General features: G+C 38.3%; 1 protein-coding gene across 1 annotated transcript; it reads right to left on the bottom strand.

The window, feature by feature from the left end:
* Positions 1–17,805: 17,805 nt before the first annotated feature.
* LOC112728184 (uncharacterized) lies at positions 17,806–20,982 on the bottom strand. Its single transcript, XM_025778219.3, has 2 exons — positions 20,622–20,982; positions 17,806–19,678 (listed from the first exon to the last, which is right to left on the bottom strand). Exons 1-2 carry the CDS (start codon positions 20,778–20,780, stop codon positions 18,056–18,058), a joined length of 1,782 nt encoding a protein of 593 aa, XP_025634004.1. The 5' UTR covers positions 20,781–20,982; the 3' UTR covers positions 17,806–18,055.
* Positions 20,983–23,064: the final 2,082 nt, after the last annotated feature.

The raw sequence follows: 23,064 nt of genomic DNA, 5'->3' as shown, positions 1-23,064 counted from the left end.
GATTTGTTAGATTTTTTATTGAGAATTAAAGAATCTGATAGCACCGTTGCTATGTACCCAAAGTGTAATGCTCTTTTTGAAAAGGAAGCTACAAAAGAGTTTGAAAAGTACAAAGTTGAAGAGAAAGAAAAGGCTGAGTTGAGAAAGAAGATTGGTGAAAAAGAAAATGAAACTAACGAGGTAAAGCGGAAGATAGCCGAGGGAAAACAAAAGTTGGGCGGTTAAACTCCTTTGAACAAGTGTGTCAACAACACTAGGGTACAACCCGTCAACCAAAAGATGAAGACTGTAGTCATGATTGATGGAAAACCTGATGGATTTTCTCAAAAGACTAGAGTTCCTCCCACCAAAATTTTAAACAATAAATGAGTCCAGAATGTGAAAAATGTGCAAAATCAACCTACTGCTTTTGCAAGAGGGAAAAACAAATGGGTGAAGCCTAGACCTTTTAAGCCCAGGTACTACGAGTCTCAGTTATGGAATATGAATCATGCACAAGACAAAGGTAGTATATATATTCCAAAAAATGTGCCTATTCCCTCAAAGCCAATTTATTCTTGTTATAATCCTAACATGCAGCAGGTTCCTAATTATTCTCTTTGGCCAAGTTGTCAAAATATTCCACAGTATTCTCCTTTTATAACTTTTGAGTAAAAAGAGAATATACCTGAGTATGTTCCTTTGGATCCATACAAGGGACATGGTGTAGATTTTCCTCCTTTGCCAACCATGGCCAAGTTTGTAGAAACAGGCAATTCTTCTAATAACCCTAAATGCAATAAAAATGTAAAGAAGAATCTTGCTGAAAAGAAGGTAATGGTTGAAAACAAGGGAGAAAATGATGAAGATTTAATTACTGATAATTTTGACACTGGTTTTGATGACAGCTTAGAAGCAATATTTGGTGTTAAGTAACCTATAGTTGTGGTGTCAATACTGCCTGAGGAGTATAGTCAAGTCTGGAAAGTAGAGTCATTAGAAGATGATTGTTATGATGTCTTTCCTGGAAGCGAATGCTAATTACTATATGACAATATGTGTGGTGAAGGATTGTTTGAGAAGCCTACTGAAAATGACAAGGAACACTTGCGTCCACTGCATATCAAGGCTCGTGTTGATGGAAGGATAGTCAATAAGGTTTTGGTTGATGGGGGAGCTGTTGTCAATCTCATGCCTGAAAGAATGATGGGAAGGCTTGGAAAGACTGAAAAAGATCTGATTAAAAGTAGCATTGGGGTAACAGATTTTAATGGAAGGACTTCTTCTGTTAGAGGTGTGGTTCTGCGGTCAATTGAGGTTGGTTCTGTTAATAGGCTAACTCTATTTGTTGTTGTTCCTTCTAAGGCTGGTTTTAACTTGCTTTTGGGACATGATTGGATTCATGGAATGGGTGCTATTCCATCCACTTTACATCAAAAGTTGATTTTCTGGAACGAAGATGGAGGAGTGGAAGAAGTTTCCGTTGATAATAGTACATGTTACTATGATGAGATGCATGTGGAGTTCAAGATGTATAATCCTGGAGTCAAGCCACTGACGGTTGACACCAAGGTATTTAATCCTGAAAGTATTGAGATGTGCAAAATAGATATGAATGGTTTTATTTTGGTTCCTAAGGCCGGGGCGGATACGGCCTCAGGAGAAACTTAGATGATGAGTTTGACGAGCCAACTGGCTCGGTTGTCAGCCTATATGGCAGGTAGAGAAGGGTGGCCTATATGGCATGTAGAGAAGGGTGTATTGACAGTGTACCTTATGATTGTATATATGATGATGGTCCTTTAGGTTTTGAAAAAAATAACATTGACATTGTAAAAAGGTTGAGGTGCAAGATCCTTTGGAGGAAGTAGATATTGGTAACGGTGATTATCCTAGACCAACATATGTTAGCAAGATGCTGCCTGATGATTTCAAACAAGAAATGGTGGAGATTTTGAAGGAATATGGCGACTGTTTTGTATGGGATTATGCAGATATGCCAAGCTTGAATCGTGAAATAGTAGAACATCAATTGCCATTGAAAGCCAATATCAAACTTGTCAAGTAGCCACCAAGGAGATTTGCTCCTGAAGTCGTGCAGAAGATTAAAGAAGAGATTGAAAGACTTCTTAAGGCTAAGTTTATAAGAACAGCAAGGTATGTTAACTGGATTTCTAATATTGTTCCTGTCATGAAAAAGAATGAAAAATTAAGGGTTTGCATTGATTTTAGAGATTTAAATTCTGCAACACCAAAAGATGAATATCCAATGCCTATAGCTGATATGTTGATAGATTCTAATGATGGTCATGAAATGTTAAGTTTTATGGATGGATATTCAGGTTATAGTCAAATACACATAGCTAAGGAAGATGTGTTAAAAACTGCATTTAGGTTTCCAGGTGCTTTAGGAACTTTTGAATGGATTGTGATGCCATTTGGGTTCAAAAATGCTGGTGCAACTTATCAAAGGGCGATGAATAAAATTTTTCATGACTTTATTGAAAATTTTATGAAAATTTATGTTGACGATGTGGTTGTCAAATCAAATGCTAAAAAAGAGCATATAGAAAATTTAAAAAAAGCATTTGAAAGAATGAGAAAGCATAAATTGAAAATGAATCCCTTAAAATGTGCTTTTGGTGTGAGTGCAAGGAATTTTCTTGGTTTTTTTGTACAGAAAAACGAGATTGAAATTGACAAAAATAAGGTAAAGGCTATCTTAGAGGCTCCTCCCCCAACTAACAAAAAGCAACTGTAAGCATTTTTAGGGAAGGTCAATTACCTCATAAGGTTCATTTCCAATCTATTAGGAAAAACCAAAATTTTTGCACCTCTGATCAAGTTGAAAAAAGAGGAAGAGTTCCAATGGAAAACAGAGCATCAAGAAGCTTTTGACAACATCAAGCAGTATTTGACTAATCCTCCTATTATGATGCCTCCAAGGCACGGAGTGTAAGGTCCCACATCGGTTGGGGAGGGGAACAAAGCATACCTTATAAGGGTGTGGACACCTCTCCCTAGCATGACGTATTTTGACGAGTGTGTGTGGGGGCTTCGGCTATCATCTCTATCGTCAAAGCAAAACTGTGAGGCCTTGTGTGCCAAAGCGGACAATATCATGCTAGCGGGTGGTCTGGACTGTTACAGATGATATCAGAGCCGGAGCCCGGATCGATGTGCCAGCGAGGGCGCTGGGCTCCCTTAGGGGGTGGATTGTAAGGTCCCACATCGGTTGGGGAGGGGAACGAAGCATGCCTTATAAGGATGTGGATACCTCTCCCTAGCATGACGCGTTTTGACGAGTGAGTGTGGGGGGCTTCGGCTATCATCCCTATCGTTAAAGGCAAAACCGAGAGGCCTTGCGTGCCAAAGCGGACAATATCGTGCTAGCAGGTGGTCTGGGCTGTTACAGATGGTATCAGAGCCGGAGCCTGGATCGATGTGCCAGCGACTGGGCTCCCTTAGGGGGTGGATTGTAAAGTCCCACATTGGTTGGGGAGGGGAACGAAGCATGCCTTATAAGGGTGTGGATACCTCTCCCTAGCATGACACGTTTTGACGAGTGAGTGTGGGAGGCTTCGGCTACCATCCCTATCGTCAAAGGCAAAACCGTGAGGCCTTGCGTGCCAAAGCGGACAATATCGTGCTAGCGGGTGGTCTGGGCTGTTACAGAATTCTTTGCACCTCTTATCACCAACTGGTTAAAACAATTGTTGAAGCTTCTGCTCATCTTGCTGAGCCTTTTGTATTTTTGATTTAAACGTGCTTGAGATTTGTAACTGGTTCAAACAAGCTCTTCCGGCAACTTCACCAATATCCAGCTTAAGGTCAACAAACTTATCTACTAGCTCCTCTTCCTTAATCATCATCTAAGCTATCATTAAGGATTTCTGACTCAAAGCATCTACTACTACATTCGCCTTTCCAGGATGATAACTCAGCTCAAAATCATAATCTTTCAGCAACTCCATCCACCTTCTCTGGCGCATATTTAGCTCTTTCTGATCAAAGATATAATTGAGACTCTTATGATCATAAAAGACGCTAAACCTTACTCCGTACAGGTGGTGTCTCCAAATCTTCAATGCAAACACAATCGCCGCTAATTCCAAGTCATGAGTGGGGTAATTCACCTCATGCGGTCTTAGCTGACGCGATGCGTAAGCCACCACATTCCGGTGTTGCATCAACACGCAACCCAAACCCTTCAAGGAAGCATCACAATATACTTCAAACGGTTCATGCGGTTCCAACAAGATTAAAACAGGTGCTGAAGTTAACTTCTGCTTCAAAGTTTGGAAACTCTCTTCACACCCTGACGTCCACACAAATGGCACTTCCTTCCTTGTCAACTTAGTCATCGGTAGTGCAATCCGGGAAAAATTCCTTCAATGAATCTCCAGTAATATCCGACTAAACCCAAGAAGCTTCTGACTTCTGTCACCGTTGTCGGTCCTTCCCATTCCATCACCGCTTTCCCCCTTAGAAAGATCTACGGCTATTCCTCCTTTGCTCACCACGTGACCTAAGAACTTCACTTCCTCCTTCCAGAATTCACATGTCGACAACTTAGCGTACATCTTCCACTGCGTCACTCTGATTATCGTCATTAAGAATCCGAAAAAAATTTTTAAAACAAACACCAGTTTTGTAATATTTTTCAAAACCTTTAAAACAAGTTCAATCTAAATGAGTACATTGTTAAAAATCTTATCAAAAGAGTCAAAAACCGTTTATTTGTAAATCAAATATTTCAAGGCATAATTTTCCTAAATTCATTGAACCTCGTAAATCAAGACCTTTCCATTTGAATCTTTTTTGGATAAGTTAAATTTTGCAAACCAAAATCACAAGTTAACAAAATCTTAGAACTCGTTTTCCTTTTTAAATCGTATTCTTTGATCAAAAGTTCCAATCCTAGTTTCAAAACCAAATCATTCAAAACAGTTTATTCTAGACAAAGTCACTGTTAAGTTTTGAAATGAGTCAAAATAGTTTACTCGGAAGTTGCCTACTTCAAATCATGATTTTTTTTAAATTGAATCTCTTTCGATCGGAGAAATTGGAAACTATTTTCACAATTGAACAAAATCAGAGAACCCACTGTTCTTTTAAACCATATCTCTTAAATCAAGAGTTCTGACTAACTTTCAAAATCGAATCATTTAAACCAAAGTTCCAAACCAGATTGGAAATCATTCTAAACCTTAAAACCGCAAAATTCATAGTTTAAAACCGCAAAGGCATTAGTCGATACTTCCATTGCCACTAGCGCTGAACCGTACCCCTCACCTATACAGGGAACCGCCAAGACTTCTAACCATACTTGGTGACTATTCCGGTATGTCCACTCTGATCGTTCGTCATCACCAGTTCGACGCCCTCGACTACCGCCAAAAGAATCTTACTTCCCCATAGTTTACTCCCACACAACTCTAAACCCTTGTAGCCCTAACGACGACTTTGCAAAAGATAAAACCAAGCTACACTCATGTCCAGGCAATATATGGTATTCAAAGTATACGCTTACCTCTCGTCGGAGGATTCGACCCTGTCACATCACGTGCATCCAAAGCAAACACACAGCTTGACTGTTGATTCTGGCTCTCATCTCGTTTTCTCCCATGGCGACAATACTTAGATATATGCATAGGTTTCCCACAATTATAGAAATGACCATTTCTTTTTGCCTGATGAAACTGAGCTTTGTTTCCTCTTCTGAAGTTTCCCTGACCTTGCAGTTGCTGGGGAGTATGTCTATCTTTCTTGAAGTTCTGTCCCCTTGGTCCGAGGTGATCATCGAGTTCCCTACTAGAATTCCCTCCATGGGTGTTCCTTGACAAGGCTACCGTCCTTGCATATTCCTCAACAAACCTCGCTGTGTCCACCAATTTAGAAAATCTCCTCATCATCAGTGGAGCCACAACACGCCTGATGTCTTCTCTCAACCCCACTTCGTATCCGATGCATTTCCATTCCTCGTAAGACTCCAGAGTACCTTGACTTATCCTCGAAAACCTACAGAGTTCCTCAAACTTGCCGGTGTATTCTGCTATAGTCGTGAACCCCTGCTTCAGCTGCAAGAGCTCCAATTCTCTGGCCTCCCTTAGTGACTCATGAAAGTACTTCCTATAGAAGCCTCCCTGAATAACGCCCAGGAAATGTTCATGTTCTATCGGCGTAGTAGTCGGCGCTCTCCTTGCCACCATTGATGAGCTCCTCCCACTAGTTGATAAGTCGCATATTCCACGAACTTGTCATACGGTACATGTTGAGTTAGCAATGCACACTCCACAGCTTGGAACCAGTTATCTGCTTCAGTATGGTTTGTCGAACCATTGAAAACCAGTGGGCCGGCTTTCCAAAAAGCAACTAGAGTCCTCGGGACACCACTCAAGCTGTCCTCAGCACTTTCTTCATTTTCTTTTCCGCTTCCGGCCGGTTGGATTAACCTTCGCACAGCTTGCAGAGTCGCAGCAGCATTCGCTTCCAAGGTGCTTGCCAGGTTCGCCATCACCGCCATGAACTCGGCATGGTTATCAGCCGGTTGCTCATTCCTACTCTCTCGTGAACGTGGTCGACCTCGTCCGTGAGTGGCCATTGGGTTTCCTGTCTACACCAAACAATCGATATCGAGGTGATCAGTCCTAATATCAAAAGCCTAGTGTTTCAATTATCCCAAACAGGCACTCACAAACAAGCATGCTATGAAATATCAAGTAGATAACCTAATAGCATCAAAGAAAGACACACAGAGTATGCAATGAAGCACAATCGGTCCATCCCTCAGGCTCACGAGGACGAACCGCTCTGATACCACTAAATGTAATACCCTAATTAGCCTAAGCCTTACCTCGCGTCGTAAAGCAAAGGTTAATCAGAGGTTACGACAGTTCTAAACTCATACGTATAATATGTATAGAAGAAATGATATAATCTAGAAGCCCGATGAAGGATATAGCTCAAAAACAAGATTTCAAAAGCGCAAAACATACTAACGAAGCTACTAGCTTGAGGCACAAGAAACAAATAAGATATATCAAAAGATAAGTATATAATATCGTAGGAAACTAGCCACGACTCGCGGAGTTTAAGCCGGCTAGCCATATACAAGTATACAAAACCATATAGAAAACTGACAGTTTGAAATAGCTTATACAAGTTTTTCTCTCATAAACATGCCTTTAGGCAAAACGAAATACAAAAGAGAGATGTATAAACAGATAAACCAAAAAAGACTCCAAAATAGTCCAGGATCCTCCGCTTCTGTCACCATCCCAAGCAACTCACTGAGGTGGGTTGCGACCTGCATCTGAAAAACACAACAAAGATATGGTATGAGAACCGGAGGTTCTCAATATGGTAATAGTGCCCAGTGATGTAGGATATAAGACCCCGGGACGCGAAAGGCAATCCTAAGCTCTATATCCGTCACAAGATTCAACTTAAAAGCATTCTAAAACAAATAAACATAATTATTTCCACCTTAACATAAATAAATAGGGTTATCTATCTTAGGAAATTTCTATTCTAAACAAACACCGCTGTCCCACAGCCTTCACCAACCTATCCTCCATGCGATCCCATCACCACCGCCTTCCGAACCTCCTAAATCCCAGTAGAAAACACAAGTAATATACAATGCAAGTAAAGCACAAGTAGAAGCATATAAGGCAATTAATTCAGATAGCAAGTAAGCATGTTATTCAATTAGGCAATCCATTACAAGTAAACAAAGCATACAAGCAGATAGAAAATGCATATGATGAATGCCTGCCCTACTGGCTATGATATCACATTGTCGGTTCAACTGCCAACCCGACACATCTCCATGGAGACGTCGCCCTTCGGATTTCTCATATGGGAACCCCCAAAATATAGTGCCCGGATCACTATCCAGGTACTGGTGCCTGCACGCCCTATAGATCCGAAGGGATGCGAGCGGGATCTATTGCCACCGACCTCACATCTCAATGCAAGCGGAATGAACAACCGCCCTTACGCCGCCGCCGCTACCTCGAACAAGCGGGATCCAACCTCAGCCCCTGTCCGGGCGCATAGCGTCTCATAATCTTAGAAAATCATCGTTTCAGTGGTTTTCAAAAAGCATTTTTCAGTATACAGAGATCCATCACTTCAATCCGAGTCCCCGACTCATCTCAACCACTGTCCATTCATAGCTCGGTATCCAAATATCAACAATTCATCATTCCTCATCTCATATATCATTCGTCCTTCCTCTAACGTCAAACCCCTTATTAGCACACCAGATACCTAGGCCTCCATTTTCTAATTTATCATAAAACCAAGTGTCAAAACTCAAATTCGTCTGTTCACTCGCACGACCTATGCCAGCGCCCCCAACAGACTGACCTTCCCGACGTGTGCGTCCGCACAGCCCTGTGCGTCCACACAGGTTGAAGTTTTTCCTTAGATATGTGCTCGCACAAGTTGTGCTGGCACTGCAAACAGAGCGCACTCCCCTGCCTGTGCGTGCGCACAGGTGTGTATACGTCCGGACAGGTTGAAATTCTTGCAGGGTGTGCGTCCGCACGAGGGTGCATCCGCACATATCAGTAATCATGAAATTCTGCAACTTTGCATAATTTTAGATTTTTAACACCAACTTTGAATGATCATAACTCCCTCTACAGAATTCCAATTTTCACAAACTTTATACCGATTTAAAGGGTTTTCAAAGACCTAATTCTAAACCAATTTCAATCAATTTCAAAAACCGAGGCAGAAGTGATGATCGATCAAAGTTCATCAAAATTCTAAATTTACCAAACTTCACCATATACACAAATTATTATCATACACATTCCAAATCATACCAAACCATTTCACACACCCCTCTTCCATCAAAACTAACTTGTTGTGCCATAATATACCAACATTACTACACTTTCCTTCACATAATCATCCTTCTTCTTCTCAACATCAATTTATCACATAATACACATTCTAATCAATCTTTTCTCACATTTTGCAACCACTTTACCAATTCATCTATTCCAACCTCACACATTTTATCACAGTTCACTTATCAAATTCATACAATCAATCATCATCACCATATCATCACTAATTCACAATAAATCATCATACATAATTATTCACAATTCATCAACCATTTTCAAGAGAGAAACTGAGAATATTTCTTGACTACCTTGATGGTTTTTTGGGTGGATTTTGTAGAGCTCTTCACAAGGAACACGTAGCCGCAAACAGTGCGGCGATCGGAGCTTTGTAGCTCAAGATATGAGCTTGAGAAGCTCTATGTAAATAGTGTTAATGGAGTCTCACTTCTCCTTCTCTTCTCATCTGGTGGTGTGTGTTAGTGAGTGTGTTATGGATGATGGGTTCACTTAATGAACCCTTTTATATGTTGGGTTATAGTGGCTTTGGGAGCTCTTGGAACTTATTTGTGCTTATTGGAGTGGAATTGAAAGCTTGGATTGTGGTTGGAAGCTTCTTTGTGCTAAGTTGGAATTTGGGTGCATAAAGGGAATGGCCAAGGTATGGTTTTTGTTTTTTCTATGTAGTATAAAATATTCATGGACACTTAGGCTAGTGACCTATAGGATAGGTATGGATAATAATGGTTGATGAATTGTGAATATTGATGTATGATGATTTATTGTAAATTAGTGATGATATAGTGATGATGATTGATTATGAATTTGATAAGTGAATTGTGATAAAATGTGTGAGGTTGGAATAGATGAATTGGTAAAGTGGTTGCAAAATGTGAGAAAAGATTGATTAGAATGTGTATTATGTGATAAATTGATGTTGAGAAGGAGAAGGATGATTATGTGAAGGAAAGTGTAGTAATATTGGTATATTATGGCACAACAAGTTAGTTTTGATGGAAGAGGGGTGTGTGAAATGGCTTGGTATGATTTGGAATGTGTATGGTAATAATTTGTGTATATGGTGAAGTTTGGTAAATTTGGAATTTTGATGAACTTTGATCGATCATAACTTTTGCCTCGGTTTTCGAAATTGATTGAAATTGGTTTAGAATTAAAGGTCTTTGAAAACCCTTTAAATCGATATAAAGTTTGTGAAAATTGGAATTCTGTAGAGGAAGTTATGATCATTCAAAGTTGGTGTTAAAAATCTGAAATTATGCAAAGTTGCAGAATTTCATGATTACTGATATGTGCAGACGCACACTCTCGTGCGGACACACACCCTGCAAGAATTTCAACCTGTGCGGACGCACACACACCTGTGCGCATGCACAGGCAGGGGAGTGCGCTCTGTTTGCAGCGCCAGCACAGCTTGTGCGCGCACATATCTAAGGAAAAACTTCAACCTGCGCGGACGCACAGGGCTGTACGGACGTACACGTTGGGAAGGTCAGTCTGTTGGGGGTGCTGGCACAGGTCGTGCGAGTGAACAGACCAATTTGAGTTTTGACACATGTGTGTACGCACACACCCCTGTGCGTACGCACACTATTAAAAATTTCCTGGACGTGCGCACGGACACACCCCTGTGCGACCGCACACGTCCTGTTTTTCAAATTTTGCTTATTTTTCAACTATCCTACCTTCCCAACAAGGTTGTGAGCTTCTAAAACACCATTTTAAGATTTTTGAGCGTAGTTTTGAGTATTAGAACATAGGATAAAACTTAAGGGTTCAAGTACGTGGTTTTATGATAAATTAGAAAACAGAGGCCTAGGTTTCTGGTGTGCTGATAAGGGGTTTGACGTTAGAGGAAGGATGAATAATATATGAGATGAGGAATGATAAATTGTTGATATTTGAATACCGAGTTATGAATGGACATTGGTTGAGGTGAGTCGGAGACTCGGATTGAAGTGATGGATCTCTATATACTGAAAAATGCTTTTTGAAAACCACTGAAACGATGATTTTCTGAGATTATGAGACGCTATGCGCTCAGACAGGGGCTGAGGTTGGATCCCGCTTGTTCGAGGTAGCGGCGGCGGCGTAAGGGCGGTGGTTCGTCCCGCTTGCGTTGAGATGTGAGGTCGGTGGCAATAGATCCCGCTCGCATCCCTTCGGATCTATAGGGTGTGCAGGCGCCGGTACCTGGATAGTGATCCGGGCACTATATCTCGGGGGTTCCCATATGAGAAATCCGAAGGGCGACATCTCCATGGATATCACAGCCAGTAGGGCAAACATTCATCATATGCATTTTCTATCTGCTTGTATGCTTTGTTTACTTATAATGGCTTTCCTAATTGAATAACATGCTTACTTGCTATCTGAATTAATTGCCTTATATACTTCTACTTGTGCTTTACTTGCATTGTATATTACTTGTATTTTCTACTGGGATTGAGGAGGTTCGGAAGGCGTTGGCGATGGGATCGCATGGAGGATAGGTTGGTGAAGGCTGTGGGATTGTATAAATTATGCTAGGTCCTGTGAAGAATGCCAAAAACATGGAAGCCTTCAACATATTCCAGCGTCAGAATTGCATGTTATAATTAAGCCATAGCCGTTTAGAGGTTGGGTTTTAGATCTGATCAGACAGATTCACCCACTTTCTTCTAAAGGTCATAAGTTTATTTTGGTTGGTGTTGATTATTTTTCTAAATGGGTAGAGACTCTTCCTTTAAGGAAGGTGACTCACAATGAAATAATTGATTTTATTGAGGAGCATATTGTGTATAGGTTTGGAATTCCTCAGTCTATTACCACTGATCAAGGAACCATGTTTATTGGAAAAAAGGTCATGGAATATGCCAAGTCTAGGGATATAAAAATGCTTTCTTCTACATCGTATTATGCCCAAGCCAATGGACAAGTGGAGGCAGCGAATAAAATTTTGATTGCATTAGTTAAAAAACACATTGAAAGGTAGCCAAGAAATTGGCACCAAACTCTCAGTCAAGTTCTTTGGGCTTATCAAAATTCTCCGAGAGGTTCTACTGGAACCACCCCATATAAGTTAGTTTACGGTCATGATGCAGTGTTGCCAATTGATATTAATCTGCAAAGTATAAGGGTGGCTAGACAAGATGACATACCAATAGTAGATTATTGGAATTCTTTGCATGATGAGCTCAATGAACTAGATGACGAAAGGTTGAGAGCTTTAGAGCGGGTGATTCGACAAAAAGATATTATGTCAAAATCATACAACCGCCGTGTTAAAGCAAAGACATTTGCAGTTGGAGATTTAGTGTGAAAAATAATTTTGCCTATAGAAAAAAAAAGTCAAAAACTTATGGTAATTGGTCTCTCCAACTTGGGAAGGACCTTATGTAGTTGACAAGATTTATTCTGGAAATGCCTATAAGATTATTGAAGTCGGATCAGGAAAAAGAATTCCTTCAATAAATGGTAAATATTTAAAAGTATATAGGCCAAACATACATGAGATAAACATTCCACATGTTTAAGGACACGAGAATATCCAGCTGAAGTGTCGAAGGAAAAAATAAAGAGCTAACTAATATTTACAATTCAGTTTGTAAAAGCTAACATGTCCTTGTGATTTCTCTGAATTGCAAGTTCCATTGACAGTGTAAAGCATTAAGATTATGAGACAAATATGTGTCCAAAGCATCAATTTAAATAAGAAGTCAAAACAAAAAATAACTTATCATTTTGTGAGTGTAGTATAGTACATGCCAACATATAGAACTAAAAGTTTAGTTAATAAACCTGTATGAAGCTAGAGGCATGTCAATAAATGCACATTTGATTTAATTTGACAGCACTCGAGGCGAATGCACACAAGATGGCATGCACCAGTGCAACCTGACATGGATAGATATGGAGGTCATCCCAAATGAAATACAAAAGAGGTCACTGGGATATTAATAATTGGTTTAGTGTGAAGTAATGTAATAACTTTCCAAAAAATAGCAAGTGTCCAGTCTCCAAAATAAGGATAGAGTGCATACAAAAGCAAGTAATAAACAAAACTCTAAAGTTCAAAAAGTGAAGATTGCAGGGACATATTAAAATCATAAAGGTTCACATAAGAAATACAAGACTAAGTTTCAAAGATCTCCTTCAAGCGGGTAACTTCAGTTTGGAGAGCGATTTGGAAGTTCCTTGCTTCTTTGGCAGCTTTCTGTGAGGAGAGCATCTTCTCTTCAAGTGACTATAAGGCCGGATTGCTAATGTCAAGCATGCTACTTGCTTTGGCAAATTGACCCTCATTCTTTATCAAAGCAGTATCCAGCCTATTTTTTACTTCTCTCTTGACAGTCAGCTATTGTTCCAAGTCTCGAATCTCCTCAGATGACTCATGAGCCCGACCTTTAGCTTTTGCAATATGGGTAGCCAGGGTAGTTTTGGCAGTCTCAAAAGAGGAGGTGTCTTATTTCAACTTAGAAAGAGCTTCAGTTGATTGTTGATATGATGAGATAGCTACTTGAGAATCCAAAAATTTGACATAAAGGTCCTCATAAACCTTCTGCAAATGGGCCAACAAAGGATCAATAGTCTCAGGATGTGGTGTAGTTGAAAAAGTTTGAAGAATATCAGAAAGCTGAGCCTTAAAGTGCGGATCTGTAGCAAGTGTCAAAATAGGTTTGGATAGAATGACACTGAGGTGTTGGGCCAATGGAAGCAGGATGGAATTGTCGACAATCTTGGTTGTGGGAGGTGTAGTATGGAGCTGCTATGTTGGAAGGTGACTTTGAATGGTAGAACAAGATTCAACTATGGCCTTCTGTATATCCATACTACATGCATATGCTTCATTTAGACTTTCTAAATCAGCCAATAAATCATTTACCACATTAGGGGTCTGAGCATGAATGGAAGTGATTGGTATTTATTCTTCTGACTGCTCACTTGGGGATTTCAGAATTTTGAAGCTAAACAAAAATGCAAAAGCAAGTGTCAACATAAAAAAAAAGAGAAGATACAAGAAAGAGACACTAATAATCAGGTTAAATGACATGGCATACCTTATTGGCATTGACCTTAAGTGTAGGCTTGTCAGATGTGGCAGCCATCATATTTTCAGTACTAGGCACAATAAAAAAAACAGTAGGAGCCACAGTGACCTAAAACAAGGAGTGAAATGAGGACAAAGGTAATTAACGAAAAAAAATCAGCATGAGAGATATCATTATCATGTAAGTTCTTCAAGATAATGCTATTTTAATATGGAGGATGTGAAAATATATAAAAAATACCTGAGAAGCAAGTTGACCACTGGGGCTAAGAGCATCGACGTCATCTTCTGAAGAGAACTTACTCACTAATTTATCACTAGACGAGGTGTTCTCGTTTTCTCCTTCATTGTGCTAAGAGATTACTGGTCTATCAAGATTGTCATTGGATGTATTTGATGTATCATTCTTATCATTACTATTTGAAGATGTTGACACTTCAATTGGTTTAAGTCTTCTTTTTACCCGGCGGCTTGAGTAATTAAAATTGAATTTCTTTTTTCCTACAAGCCTACTAGAAGACTTTCTCAAAGGAGGATTGGCAGCAAGTGGGGTAGTTATTTTCTCTGTAATAATAATAATAATAATAAAAAATAATTAAAACAGGTGCCATTGTGATATTCTTAGAAGGCATTATGCATGAAGAAAATAACATTAATAACAAAAAGGACCATAATTTTTTAAATCAAATGAGCAAATGATTTAGTTGTAATTACCCTTTTTGACTATTGGTGCTCTTCTCACTTGTTGCATTACAAGAACAGTGGTCATCCTTTGACAACAAGTACCGAACTTTAATGAAAGAGTAATAGGTTTTCCACCAAAAAAAGAATGAATATGTGGTCAACAGACAAGGTTTAAAAGGGAATAGATGGAATTTATTTCTCCGCGAAGCATTATCTTTCTGAATGTGCAACAGATATTCTAGTGAAGTAGCTTTGACATGCAAAGATTGTGGCTCTTGAAGATGGTAAGGAGATAGAATGGCCTGAACTAACCCAAATTGTCTAGAAACGGCGTTTGGCATATAGACCGTTGTTCTTAGGTCATCTTCACCCGGGAATCCAGCAAAAAATAATTGGGGAGTCAAGAACTGTGACCAAATAGTGATGCTTTCCTTTTGTGTAATCCTAGCTGGGGTAAGAGATCGCGTCAACCATTCCGGACCAGTTTGACAATTAGCAAAGGGAGTCAGATTGATGTTGTGGTCTTTCTCTGGCAAGTGATAGAAAGCACGGAAGAAGTGTTTCATCTTATCATGTGAGGCCATTAACTTGTCAGGAAAGACTAAGTTGAGCAGACAGTGCCCGGCAATCACAGAATCTATAGGGCCTTTTTGGGTCAAACATGGTTGTAGCTCAAATTCAAAAATAGCGGACAACCACAATTGAAAAAAACCAAACGGGACCGTCAACATTAGTGATTCTTTTCTTCTCCCTCAAAAGGGCTGTGATCTAATCAAGAGTGAGATATAGTCGAGCCAGGAACAATTTGGCTAAACACAGCCTCTTACCTTCAGCTAACATAATGGCCAATGGGGGTAAGTGACTTCAACTTGAATACTCCGAGTATAGAAAACAACGCCGCTCAACCAATAGAGAAAGAAGGCTATGTGCTCATTATCGGAAACAGGTTCTCCATCTTGACCTTTGTTATTAAGAATGAAGCTCTGGTAGGTGGTAGAAGAGATATTAATGGCATACTCAATTCCTGTGGTTGACCGGGTAGTAGTTAAAATTTTCTCTCCCAAGGGAGGTAGGCCAGTTATTGCAACTACATTCAGAAGAGTAGGAGTAATCATACCGTATGGGTGTGAAAAGTATGAGAAGTCTCATCCCAGAAATACAATGCACCTCCAATTAGTCCTGAATTAACAGTGTACTAAGCTGAATTAGGTCATATATCCCAATCTCTTTCAACAAGGTCATCTTCTCAGTTTCAACCCTACCTAACCAAGCATGGTAACCTTCAATATTGATCTTTCGAGGATTTCTGAATAGCCTGTTGTTGGAGTCGAAGTATCTAATGGGAATGGAGTCTTGAAAAGCAACAGATTTTCTTTGAAGGTGACCAGGAAAATCATTTTTTATCTTGTTTACTACTTTGATAGAGACAATAGGGCCAACAAAAACTGAATCTACACTGTCAATGATTAAAGGGAGTAGCACCTGAGATTCCCATATCTTTGATTTTGAGGCCTCTGGTTCAGGAGAAAAATCCTTGCCATTTTTGACAACATGCTTATCACAAATAGCCACTTTAAATGAAGAAGGAGGACTTGTTGACAGATGGTGACTTGAGGTTGCCATAACAATACAGATTGAAAAAATTTAAGTGTTGGGTGCCGAGGTTGTCAACGATCAACAAACAAGCTGTAAGGTAAAAAAAAATGGAATTGAACTTATATGGGTTTAATTTGGTATAAGCAGTAAGCAAGGATTTAACATGAAATAAGACTTAATACTGCTTGCCAATACTCATGAATATAAAAAAAATCCATAAATGAAACATGAAAAAATTCATTATCTATTAGATTGATCATTGCTGAAAGTAAGGAGAATGTGTATATAATCTAAGCAAATTCCTTTATTTTTTACTGCATTTGTGTAACGTTACTTCAGAGCATTGCCAGGGATTCTAGAATTGCATTTTTCATTAAAAAATCCAATAGCAAAAAATGATGCAAAAGCTAAATTATTCCTAATTAATATCACAAGATAGTAATTGTTTCTACTTATATTGGAAAAGTCTAGTTAAATTAAAATAGATCATATTAGTGAAGGGGCCAAAACAAGCTCACTTACTGTTAGAAAGAAGTTGGCAAATATATACACAAAGAAGTCTGGTAAAGCATCTCCTTCAGCAAGACCTCGATGATTTGAAGACAGTTGAACCAGGGAAAAGCAAATTAAAGAAATTCAAGACTTTGATCCTCAATGCATCGTGAACAGGTTCTGGGACAGCACATAATTTTCAATTAGGGAACATCAGGTTATACTTGTAGATATAATAATATATTACCAAAAAAAAAAAAAGATGAAATTTCACATGTTTGTGTCAAGAAAATGAACTATTCCTTTTATCCTATTTTTGTTTTTGGGAGCAAAATGGACAGAAATATATTCTTCCAAATTCCATCTACTATGGTGGGCTTCTTCCATTCACAAGGATTTAACTGTATCTAGATCTCTCACAAGTATTATAAGAAGATAAGAGTATTGAGTTGTCTCACTTTTTTATTTAGCCAAAATAAAAATAAATAAATAAATGAATAAATAAAATAACAAAAAAGAAAAGGGTACGAAAATAAAAATAAAAATAAAATAATAAAAAAAATAATAAATAAACGGTAGGAGTTGAACCCGAAACCTGTGGGATGGAAAGGAGGCAAAATACCGTGTGAGTTAAAGCTCATTGGCAATTTCGAACTTTGAAAAGTTGTACATATGCAGTAAGTTTTATGGCCAAACATTTTACCGAAAGGTAAAGGACATTGAAATTAGTTGTTAGTTTGCAGCCAAGATAACAAACCCAAGAGTTAACCCTTGATGACAAAAAAAGAGTAAGTAAAAAAAAAAAATAAAAAGATTAATGAATTGATGCTTTGCCTTTTGTAATATCTATGTAGTGATAATATTTTCAGAGGAAAAAATAAATGATGTTTTCAACATTAAGTTGGTGAACATTTTTTCATGTTAAAAAATACCCCACTGATAGTTAGTTTGTAATTTATTAATTAAATGTAGTGTTAGCTATACTCAACTAATCAATTACAAATTATTAGGATTTCTATAAATATGTAGTACTATTAAATTAATTAATAGTTTTACTCTTTATGCACATATACTACTATTACAAAAAAATTTGTAATCAATTCAAATTGTTAAAGTTACTAATACTTGTGAAAAGTTGAAAACTAATGTCAATCCCGAGCAACGCAATGCACGTTCACTTTACTAATTTGCATAAAAGGAATTGCACAATAGAAAGAGTTTCTCGAAGAAAAAAGGTTTAGTACAAGGAAAGGGAAGCATTGAAGCAACACAATTCGTGTCACAGTAGAAATGCTTTGTAATTTGCTTGGTAAAACAATAAGTACAAGAAATGAAAACCTCATTGGGCCCTTCAACCCTTCTATTTCTTGGCAACTGATTGATCATCATCTTCTCAGTTCATCGGTGGTGCTGTTGCTGCTACTTTTGATTGAGATAATGAATCCATCAGGTGCTTAGCTAAGAGGAGTTGTGGATTATTATCACCATGTTGGACCTGAACATTAATTGCTTTTGACAGAGAATCGATGTCAGGAGGGTAAAGTACTTGGAGACCAAACATTCCGGACAAAGCTTGCCGGCCGGGGGCATGGATTAGACGTGATATGTGTTCCTTCCCGTTCACATGACTCCCAAAAGCAATCTCAGACTCTAATCTAACATTGCACAATTTACAATCAAAAGGTATAAACTGCTCAGATATTTGATTTTGCACTGGCCTTCTTAGAGCAGCAGTTATCTTAACGAGTTTAGATGCTTTTCGTTTCTTCTTCGGCTTCAATACATGGTGCTGTACAGGAATGATGTTCCAACTGGTTTTCTTCGCCTCAGGTTCTTCAGCTGGGGCTGCTAAAGTATCTCTCGCGTCATTCTGCACCATTGTTTCAACCTTGTGATTAACAGATGCAACTTCAGATCCAGTATTTCCTGTGGGGCATTCAACTTTTTCAGGCTCCTGAACTTTCTTAGCCTGGTCTGTTAAATTCGATTTAGTAGTAGCAGTCTGTTTATTCTGTAGCTCACTTATTGCTTTTTGTTCCTCTAATCTTTCCTGTCGCTTCACCTTATTCATGTGTCGCCTCCCCTGTTTATGCTCTTCCAAGACCCCTAGAGTATGGCACCAAATCTTACAAATTTCACACCATGCCTTCGGTGGTGGTTGCGACGGTGCAGCTGGCTTCTGAGTTTGTTTGGCTGATGGTGCTGACGTTATTGAGGATGAAGATCGTACCACAGAAGAGGCTCCAGCAGTTCCATCTGGCTCTCGAGCTTGTTTGGTTGATGGTGCTGACGCTAAAACTGAGGATGAAGATCCTACCACAGAAGAGGCTCCAGCAGCAGCAGTTCCATCTGGCTCTCGAGCTCGTTTGGCTGATGGTGCTGACTCTAAAACTGAGGATGAAGATCGTACAACAGAAGAGGCTCCAGCAGCAGCAGTTCCATCTGGCTCTCGAGCTCGTTTGGCTGATGGTGCTGACACTAAAACTGAGGATGAAGGTCGTACAACAGAAGAGGCTCCAGCAGCAGCAGTTCCATCTGGCTCTTGAGCTCGTTTGGCCGATGGTGCTGACGTTATAACTGAGCATGAAGATTGTTCTACAAAAGAGGCTTCAGCAGCAGCAGCTCCATATGGCTTTCGAGCTTGTTTGGCTGATGGTGCTGACGCTAAAACTGAGGATGAAGATAGTACCACAGAAGAGGCTTCAGCAGCAGCAGTTCCATATGGCCTTCGAGCTCGTTGGGCTGATGGTACCACAGAAGAGGCTTCAGCAGCAGCAGTTCCATATGGGTTTCGAGCTCGTTGGGCTGATGGTGCTGGCGCTAAAACTGAGGATGAAGATCGTGACACAGAAGTGGCTCTAGCAGCAGCATGTAGACCTGCCGCATCAGAAATGGCAGGTCCAGAAGAATAAGATGTGAAGTGTCTACCACCATCTGGCCCATGTCTCCAAAAGGTATTGAATGGCCCCCCACCATGTACTCCATATGGTCTATGACTATATTGAGGTGGCCCAACCTGTAAAGAAGAACCCAGTTATGAACTCAAGCATGTATCGTACGGACGCAATATTCGGGAAGAATTAACTAGAAAGTACCGAGGAAATAATAGAATGACGAGACAAGCATGCAGATGACCTCATCACACACAGCCAAATGATAATCAGCAAAACAAACAAAACAGCTTTAACAAAGAAAACTTTCACTAACTCATCCTATCCAAAAACAAATCTGTCAATATGATGAAATGAAAACCGCTTAATAAAAAATCCATGATATTCCATAGTCGTGACTCGTGACGAAAAATTCATCACATATCCCGTATCCATGATAAGTGTTTACATATGTACAATCTATTATAAACGTGGCAATCATCTAAGTTTGGTACAAGCCATAAAAAAGCGTAGACATTTTGGTCGGTAATTTATTATGTTATTATCATAATTGAAGTACGGACAAATCAACTTGAGTTAGTCGAGTGGGCAGTTCATTAGTCGAGTGGTAGTTTATTATGTTATTATCAAGCCATTCACCCCCCCTCCCCCCTTTCCCCTCCCAGATCCCAGTTTGCAAATATAGCAATCGAGGCATCCTCCATCTGATCCATTCACATTACCAAGGCTTCTATTGTTCTAAATACTTTCTATAATTGATTAAACCACCTAAGGCAAGATTCTCTGCTCTCTTTTTTTCACAATGCATTCATTCCTAATCTTTAAAACGCCTCTACACACCAAACCATTTAAATGCAACGATTCTATCATCGTATTCAACATAAATATAAATAGTACCGTAATTTTCTTTCTAATGCATCCGTTTCTAAACCCTATCTTATCCATAATTTCCATTCATCAAGTAAAAACTTAATCAAACAAATAAATAAGGGCAAATTATCATTAAACAGAGTCAATGCACTTATCAATTCAAATTAAAGCTACAAAGTTGAGGCGGGAAATTGTTACCGGCCGGTGAATAAGTCTCGGAGGAAGCGGTTCAGGTTCGGTTAGGTACACGCCGGGATGGCGAATCGGAAGGTAGGTTCCATGAGGATCGCGGATGTAATTGAATCGGTTACTGTACGGATAATAGGGGGGCCGTTCGTTATAGGCAGAATAATTCATGGCTATGGAGTGAAGGGCAATTTCGTAAAAGGATGTGTTTGTAGTTTTTGTGAGGGAAGAAGAAGAAGAAGAAGACAGAGAAGTGGCTCATCATCACATCACCTGAGTGAGATTGTGAGAATGCGGTTAATGCTCTGTAGATGATTGAAACGCACGATTGGATTGTCGTTTTGCACTCTAATGGGTTATTATAGATTCGTACGAAATTTATCTTTTCAGCAATGTAATCTTATATTTTGCAATTCGCACCCTGATCATTGAGATTTAATTTAAGGCCAATTTTAGGGTGCATTTTTATTTGGTGTTTAATTTTTATCTAATTTATTTTTTATAATAATTTTTAAATATTTATATTACAAAACTAATTTTAAATATTTAAAATTTTTTTATTTTTATATTTTAAATTTAAAATTAGTTATTTAATTTTTTAATAATTTATTCTATTATATAAAAATTGAGCTTCTATACTTAATAATAGAATTAATATAGTATGTTTTTCAGAGTGTTTTTTAATTTATTTTTTTTAATTTATTAAATATAATTTATTACGATGAATTAATTATATCAACTAATTAATTTGATTAGATATTTAAATATCATACAATTTAAAATTATGTATATCAATTAATTGATTTTATTTGTATGATATGTAAATTTATGGACTAAATAAATAAGATAATTTATTACTTATTTAAATTAAATATAATAAATACAAATTAATTTAGTTAGAAATTCATTATTTTTCAATCTTCTATATATAAAGATGACTGAATAAAATTGTAAAAATTATTTTTTTTATCATTTTTGCTATTTTAACTTTTTTATTTTATTTTTTCTCTTTAGGTGTAATTTGGTTTTATGCTAATTTTGTTTATTTAATGATAAAATATATTCATGTTAATTCTACAAGGCTGCTATACATCCATATAACCATGTAACCAAGTTGGCCCAAACCCAAATAGAATCAGGCACATTAATGGCGAGTGAAAACACGCGCCAGAGACGAACGAAACCCCTCCTTTTTCATTTGCGCTTCATTATGAAAAAATGTTACATCTTCTTTAACACGAAACCAATACAGGAAACAACTCATTCTCTTCGAATCTCTCTCAACATTACTCAAACTTCAATCATGTTCTCTGCGGAAATCACTACTGGAAAGGAATCGGGAGAAGATTTCGCAAGCAACAACCAGAAACGAACGAAAACAGCAACAGAGACTACCAAAGGTATGAGAAAACTACTGTTCATTTGAAATCTTGTAATGTTGCATTTCTCCTAGTTGCATTTTAGGTTTACTGGATTGATTTGCTTCGTTTAGTAGATCGAACTATTGTGAATATATTTTTACAGTATAACTAGGCCTTAGAATGAAATTTGTTGTTATTTTCATTCACTTCAGTGGATATTGTAACTAGGGCTTTGAGATTTGTTCGGTTCGGTGGCTTTTGTAAATTTGATTCACCAAGTGAATGTTATTCGGTTCAGTGGGTTCCTTTTGTGATAGCATGCAGCAAATCATTTCCTAGCTGTTTCATTATTTATAATGTTTGATTCTGTACCTGAATGAGTTTTGTTAAGGTGGCCTGTGGCATTTTAATTGACTTGATTAAGATATACGTGCTTGTGCTTATTGGTGTGGATAGTTTAACTAGAGCTTTGAAATTGGTTGTTACTATGTTCAATACTTCTTTTGCATGGAGGAATACTATTCTTGTTGATTGAAAGTTGATCACCATTTATTAACCACATGAACGTTGTTCGGTTCGGTGGCCTTTGTGATTTTGGTTCACCAAATGAATGTTGTTAGGTTCGGTGGCTTCCTTTTGCTTTGTTCAATGTTTAAGTTTATTGTGATAGCATGCAGCAAATCATTTCCTAGCGGTTTCATTATTTATCATGTTTGATTATGTGCATGAATGAGTTTCGATTCGGTGGCCTGTGGCATTTTAATTGACTTGATTAAAATATACCTGAATTGAGAGTGAAACTGAACAAATTTGTTGTAAGTTATTTTCTTGTAAAATATTCAAATAATTCAGTACATGAAGTGAATTTGGATCACTGTTGTCAATTTATTTTTTTTTTCAATTTTTGCATACCTTTCAGGGATTAATAATTTCTCAGATGAGGGTTTATGCTGGGGCAGAACCCTTAATGGAGGATGGACTGGGAGTAGAAGTAGAGTATATCTTACTAAATGGTCAACGTATAGAGTAAGAATCTTTCTCTTTTATAGTGCTATTTTTAATATGTTTTATTTTGTATACTATTAATCGTATTA

This window comes from Arachis hypogaea, chromosome 12 (genome assembly GCF_003086295.3).
Source record: "Arachis hypogaea cultivar Tifrunner chromosome 12, arahy.Tifrunner.gnm2.J5K5, whole genome shotgun sequence".
Taxonomy (NCBI): domain Eukaryota; kingdom Viridiplantae; phylum Streptophyta; class Magnoliopsida; order Fabales; family Fabaceae; genus Arachis; species Arachis hypogaea.
The sequence above is the reverse complement of the archived record's forward strand: the minus strand, read 5'-3'. Positions and strand labels throughout refer to the sequence as shown.

Bases quoted from the DNA above. Each gene is read 5' to 3' on its own strand.
- LOC112728184 (XM_025778219.3), bottom strand. From the start codon at position 20,780: ATGAATTATTCTGCCTATAACGAACGGCCCCCCTATTATCCGTACAGT. The intron at 19,679-20,621 runs GTAACAATTTCC...TCTTCTTTACAG, and splicing joins CGAGACTTATTCACCGGCCG to GTTGGGCCACCTCAATATAG.